The sequence below is a fragment of the Gastrolobium bilobum genome, unplaced genomic scaffold, assembly GCF_033153095.1.
Source record: "Gastrolobium bilobum isolate Gb01-03AN ecotype WA unplaced genomic scaffold, APGP_CSIRO_Gbil_v1 utg11781, whole genome shotgun sequence".
NCBI lineage: Eukaryota > Viridiplantae > Streptophyta > Magnoliopsida > Fabales > Fabaceae > Gastrolobium > Gastrolobium bilobum.
In genome coordinates, this window is record NW_026895233.1 from 97,653 (window position 1) to 104,354 (window position 6,702).

General features: G+C 33.6%; 1 protein-coding gene across 2 annotated transcripts; it reads right to left on the bottom strand.

The window, feature by feature from the left end:
* Positions 1-3,423, bottom strand: LOC133301073 (pentatricopeptide repeat-containing protein At5g65560-like). 2 transcript variants are annotated; one of them, XM_061500676.1, is made up of 2 exons: positions 2,786-3,423; positions 1-2,701 (listed from the first exon to the last, which is right to left on the bottom strand). In XM_061500676.1, the coding sequence occupies exons 1-2, from the start codon at positions 3,223-3,225 to the stop codon at positions 487-489; spliced, it is 2,655 nt and encodes an 884-aa protein (XP_061356660.1). In that variant the 5' UTR covers positions 3,226-3,423; the 3' UTR covers positions 1-486. The 2 variants fall into 2 exon arrangements, with proteins under 2 accessions (XP_061356660.1, XP_061356652.1); XM_061500668.1 differs by having other exon boundaries at positions 1-3,423.
* Between the last annotated feature and the right edge of the window lie 3,279 nt (positions 3,424-6,702).

Sequence of the window (6,702 nt, forward strand, 5' to 3'; positions counted from 1 at the left end):
TAATAATTAAAAAAAATTCATATTTAATAGAAATTTGAAATGCAGAAGTTGATTCTAGTAAAGTAGCAAGAAAGATAATGCAAGATGAATTATTGACACAAAAATAATGCATCAATATGTCTAAGATAAACTGTGAAATTACATATCTATATTGAGGCTTTAGGTGAAACTAATAAAGGAATGCAGTCAATGTAAGTAAGAATTTAAATGGTCACTTGCCTCTTCATCAGCTGCTGTTCGCTCTCAACCTGTATGATTGTCACAGTTACACTTGGCTGCGACTCTGAAGTATTATTGCATTTGTAGAAAAGAGCTGCTCGCAGCTCACTTGCTGAGACAGAGTAAGTTCATTCAAAATGTATTACAAAATTTCAGGTGTTCTATCTGACTATCTGTACAACTTTAGCCAGAGTCATCAACAAAGAAAATCAATGGGAAGCCTCTTTTCCCCTGTTCCATTCCAGGGCAAAATAAATAATCGTCGTGTTAATTTCCATTCAGTTCCCGAATTAACATAGAGTATGTCTCAGAATGTAAATGGCAACCATTCTTCTCCATAAGATTCAGTAATTCTAAGCATTGATCAACATATCCCCTCTTAGCTAAGCCGTCAATTAGAACTTTCCAAGCCATTTCATCGTAATTATACCCACAGCCTAGCAAACTACAAAAAACAGCTTCAGCCTTCTCTTTGTTCCCTTGTCCATATAGCCCACAAATGAGAAGCTTAAAGGATTCTAGATGTGGTAAATGACTACACTCCATCATAGAGTCCAACAAACTCACAGCTTCCATATACATTCCCAACTTGCAGCAACCACTTAGAAGAGAATTATGAATATTTTCAGAGGGAGAGATTCCACTTTCTCTCATATGATTTAACAATCTGAAAGCCATGTCCAAGTGTTCCACTTTGCAAAGTCCTTTAATAAGCTTGCTGTAAGTGTCTACATTAGGAACACAGCCATATTCCACCATTTTCTCGAAGAGCACATTTGTGATATCAATATCAATTATTTTCCATATATCTGCATCATCAACTGAGATATTAGTTGAACTTAAATCATGTCCCACAGGATTGCTTCCTTCCTTTTTATGTTTTTCATTCATTAGATGCTTCATTAGGATGGAATATGTTTGTCGAGAAGGCTCACAACCAGTATTAAACATGCGTTTGAGAACACCAAATGCACTATCTAGTAGTCCCATACATCCGTATGCATTAATTAATAAATTATAGATCAAGGAATCAAGCAATACGCCTTCTTTTTTAATCTTGACCAAAATCTCTTCAGCTTCCTGCAATCTTCCTTGGCTGCAATATGCCTTAATAAATGCAGTATATGTGACCACGTTAGGCTGATATCCAGATGAAATCATTTGTTTGAGAATCCTATTAGCACGGTCAAAGTTGCTTTCCTTCAACATTTCCTCAATGAGAATTGTGTATGTGTGAATAGTGGGCTTCACATCATACTTTACCATGTCATCCACCAACAACATTGCATCTGGCATTTTCCCTTCTTTGCGCAAACCATCTATCAATACATTGAACGTGATTGAGTTTGGCAAACAATCCTCGGCAAGCATCCTTTTGAACAATAAATGGGCATCTTCAATTTTACCAGCTTTGCAGTATCCATCGATCAAGGCTGTATATATAAGTTCATTTGCTTCGACGTGCTTTTCCTTGAGGGACTCAAAGATCTGATATGCTTTTGCAACACTGCCCATTCTACAGAGGCAGTCTATAAAAGCACTAAAAGTCCAATGGTCAGGACTGAAGCCATCTTTAATCATCAAATGATACAGCCGACAAGCGCTATCTACTACACCTGCTTTACACAGCCCATGGATCAATGTGTTGTAAGTAATGAGGTTGGGTGACAGCTTACTTTCAAACATTTTATTAAGCAGCGCCATTGCCCTGTCCATGCTTTTCCTCCGACAAAATCCACAAATCAGTTCATTATAAGTACGAGCATCTGGACAAACTTTATTCAACTCCATCAGACCCAAAACACCAATGGCGTCCTCCATCATTCCCCGTTTACAATACCCAGCAATCAAGGCATTGTATGGTACAACACTAGAAGCCAAGCCTTTCTCCAGCATTTTATTCAACATTTTCATCCCCTCATCCAGCCTGCTCTCCTTGCAGAAGTAGTCAATCAACACAGTGTAAGTATAAACATTAGGCTCACAACCTCTTTCCACCATCTCCTCGAAAAAATTCAGAGCTTCCACCTCCTTACCTACCTCACAGAACGCACCTATGAGAATGGTATAAGTTCGAACCGTGGGAAAACAATTATCCTCCTTCATTTGCAAGAACAACTTGAGAGCCTCATCAAGCCGCCCAGCTTCACAAAGACCATGTATAAGATTTGCATATGAAACTGCATTCCTCCTGCATCCCCTCTGAGGGATAAGCTCAAACACTCTATAAGCGTTCTCCACATCTTGATTTTTACAGTAACCCAATATCAGTGAAGTATATGTAAATCCATCAGGACTAAAACCCCCTTTTAGTAACTTGGTAAAATAAAGTTTTGCCACAACTATGTTCCCAAACTTGCAATAAGCATTTAACATTGTATTAAACGTTATCAAGTTAGGGAAAATCCTACCATCCAACATCTCCTTATACAAACTATTCAATTCATCAATCATAACGAAACGTGACAAGCACATTAGAAGCCTGTTATACGAAGTAAGAGAAAGCTTAAACGCAAGTTGGTCATCACAAGTCGTGTTCATTCGCCGCAAAAGATTAAACACAAACCTTGCATCGTGGGGGTAAGCACAGGACTTGATCATGGAATTTCGAACATTCTCGGCAGCACGAAGCATCCCATTACGCACAAGAATAAGGAGCAAGGGCTCGTAGGAACGAACGGTGTGGTTGAAGCCGTGTTTGCGGTGGATCCATCTGAAGAAGTTCAAGGCAGTGAGAGGGTCGAGGTTGAGGTTGAAGAGGGAAGAAAGGTGGGTAGGGGTTAGAAAGGGGATTAAGGTATTAAAAGATGGATCTTTTCGCCATTGGGGGCGAGATAGGATGGTGAAGATCTGGGAAGGGAGATCGGGTAGGTGGGGTTGTTCGGGAAGAGAAGCAATTGAAGACAAGGGTTTGAGGAGAAGATTTTGTTTGTGTTTGTGTTTGTGATTGTGATTGTGAATGTGAATGTGATGGAGAAGAGTGAAAAGGGGCGTGGATTTTCTCATCTAAAAGCCATGAATCAGAGCGTGTGCTGGCTATGGCTTCCAATATATTGATCGAGTGCTACTGTTGAGAGAGAGAGAGAAGAAGAAGAAGAAGAAAGAAAAAAGAGGAACGAGGGTTTTGGGTACTGCAGGGAAAATGGGCTGGGGCGAAACATTCGGGCCAAGCAAGTTATGATATCGTGGTTCATCCTCGATCGTGGGTGTTTCAACGGTTCAACCAGTCATTGTAAATTGCAATGTCTGTAGTGATGCCTTGTTTGATTTGAATTGACTATGGTGTCAAAGTTTATTCGTTGGATGGATTATGCATATGCTTACTATATTGCATGTTATATTTATAATTTTTTTTTATAAATTTATAAAGGGATTTATAGATATTGTGTTGTAGGAAAGAATTCCTATCATGTTATAGACACAACTGACGTGGGACCCCCCATTTAAAAAAACAAAAAAAAAAGTGATTGGTGAGACTTCCAGTAGTCTAGTTTGATTATAAAAAGCTTGATTAAATTATCACAAAACAACTCGTCAGTAGTCTAGCTATCAATTTTATGAAACATAAAGGTTCACAAAATAATTATTCTTTTATTAAAATGAAAAAAATAATATCAAAGAGCATATTGCTGTATACTTTACAAAAATCCATTCCCAGCTTCCTGAAAACTAATTAAATACCAAATTTTTTACACACGGTAAAAAAGAAAAAAAAAAAAAAGAGAACAATAGCTAAGAAAAACTGTTAAAATTAATGGTAAGACAGTCCATTTTATCTAAGTATTTTAATTAAAAAAATAAAAAAAATAAAAAAAAAATAAAACAAAAATAATAAAGAAAATAATCAATTTGACATATTGTCATTCAAGTATAGAGAATTTTTTTTTTAATATAATGAGTTCACTATTATAGTAAATACTTTTTAGAGAAAGATTGGAGTGACTTTCGAGTATTTGTGAGCTTTCATGTTACAGATTTGATATATAAAACCTTACAAATACTAAATGTGTATTATTTTAAAGGATGTAAAATGATATTATTTTAATTGAGAAAAAGAGATAGATAAAAAAGGAAAGAGTGGACAAAAAAATATAAAGATGAGAGTCTCACTTTTTTGTGAGAGTAAAATGACATAAATTATGTTATTTAAAAGGACAAATATTTTTCTCATACTCAAAAGCCCCAAGTTGCATATAGTCATTCGAGTTTTTCTTTAATTTTTTTTTTTTACAATTATAACATAAATTTTGTATTTTGTATTTTTTTAATCTCACATAAGAATGAATTCTTTATATTTGGGGTGACAAAATGAAACTGACCTATTAGGTTAACCGGACTATTTTTGGGAGTTGGGTTGAATATTTTAACTCGTGAACCAATCTAATTCTTCATGTAATAAATTAAGTTAAAGTGGGTCATTTGTCAATTTTTTATTATTATCACATTCAAGTTTTTTTCAAGTGTAAGAATATAGTGTTTCATTTGTCATGCTAAACTTTTGTAATATTCAAGATTTTTTTGTGTGCAAACATATACAAGATTTTTATCTCTGGCCTCCTCTATTGAAAAACAAAGATAATTTTTTGATTTATGACAAAGATTATTCATATATTGAGGCAAAAATGAATTTTTACAAACTATCAGCCATAGCATTAACTTACATTTAGACTGTGATAGGAACAAATGAACGAGAGTGTGTGATAGAATTAGATAACATAATACTATAAAACTCATAAAATAAGATATATTTTAAATTTTAAATTTTTATTATTAAATAAATAAGTTAACCCATCATATAACAAAGTGGAATGATATTTTTAACCCATTTTTTAAAGTGGGTCAACCCGTCCCATTTTTGATGGATTAGAACATACCGACATGCTTTGCAACATATATTTGATGTAGGAAAAAATAGAAGGCAGTTACTATGATCCTTAGAGGTACTTGAATGATAACGAGACAAGTTTATCCATTTCTTTTATTGTTTTTTCTTTCCATTGTTATTTTCTCAGTAACATTGAGTGTTAACAAATATTTTAATTACTAAAAAAAATATTTATATCTAAATATGGAAAATTTCTACAATATTACTGTCTTACTCACTTCTCTATACATCCCTCCAATACAAATTAAACACCTATGCTGATTGATGATATGGAAAAGAAAAAAAAATTAAAAACAAGTGTTTAATTTTCAATGACAATAGTACATACTACTACTGCACTAAAGATGAGCTCCTAAATATGATAAAGTTTTAAGAATATAATTGAATATGTAAGGCTAATAAAGTTTACAAAAATTTGGAGAATGTCTTAGCTTCTCAAAAGATGCGGAGCTAAGGAGGGACTAGGAGAGACAATCACCTCCAAATTCATAAAGTTTTTTATTTTAAGACTACACTCAAACTTAAAAGAAAGATAGTATAACATAAGTTGGTTTTCTTTCATCCTTGTTATTTCTCATGCACACAAAAAAACTTGGCTACTAGTAAACCTATTGTTGTGTTATCCTACTTAAATTGGTTGAATTTGAAATTATTGCCCCCTCTTACCAAATTTTGTGGCTATACACAAACTAACTTGGCATCACATAAATGTTATGAAGAAAATTTTCTTTTGCATCTCTAAATCTATTACAGTTTTAAGCTTAGTTTTCTTTTGCTTCTTTGGGAAGGGAAAGTTGAAATAGGGTTGAAAGTTGAAGAAAAGAAATTGTGGAAAAAAGAAAAGGAGTCACGTGGCAAAGAGGTCACTTGCATCACATGCTACAAAGCACAAAAACTAACACAGATACGCGACTCACATGGGATACACAGAATGCTAAATATTATAGGACGCGGACACAACATGTATAAGGTGTGCACACACATTTCTCACGTATTTACAACTCTAATAGGCTCAAGCACACTAATTCGCACATAGTAAAATATGATGTTCTAGCTTGAGAGGAATTTTAACCGAAAGGTTATAACAGGAAGAACAGAATTTATAAGAATTGGATTGAAAATTCAAAGAATACAAGGACAAAAAAAGAGTGTATTTTATATAGAATGAAAATATATTTAAGCTATATCGTAAATTTGTATCTTAGTCATCAAAAAATGTTCAAACATTGATTTGGTTCTTGAAAAAATTAATAAAAATAAAGTTATTCTCAATGGATGATTTTTAATAATTGCAAAAAAAGGTTATTTAAGTATCAAATTTATGTATTAATATTTAGAAGGTTAAATTGAATTTTTAAGCAATTCATTTCAACTCAACTTGAAATTTAGTTATCTACCTTATATGATCTAAAATGAAATATCTGTAATGAACCAATTCAACTAAAAAGCTTAAGCCGTTAGGTAAGACTATACTAATGATGTAACATTGGATTTGGGAATTTTAGAATTAGAGAGAGACTAGATGAGAAGAATAGAGGTAGAAGAAGCAGTAGGAAGAAAATTCATTCAAATTCAGCATAATCCAACACTTGTCTGTG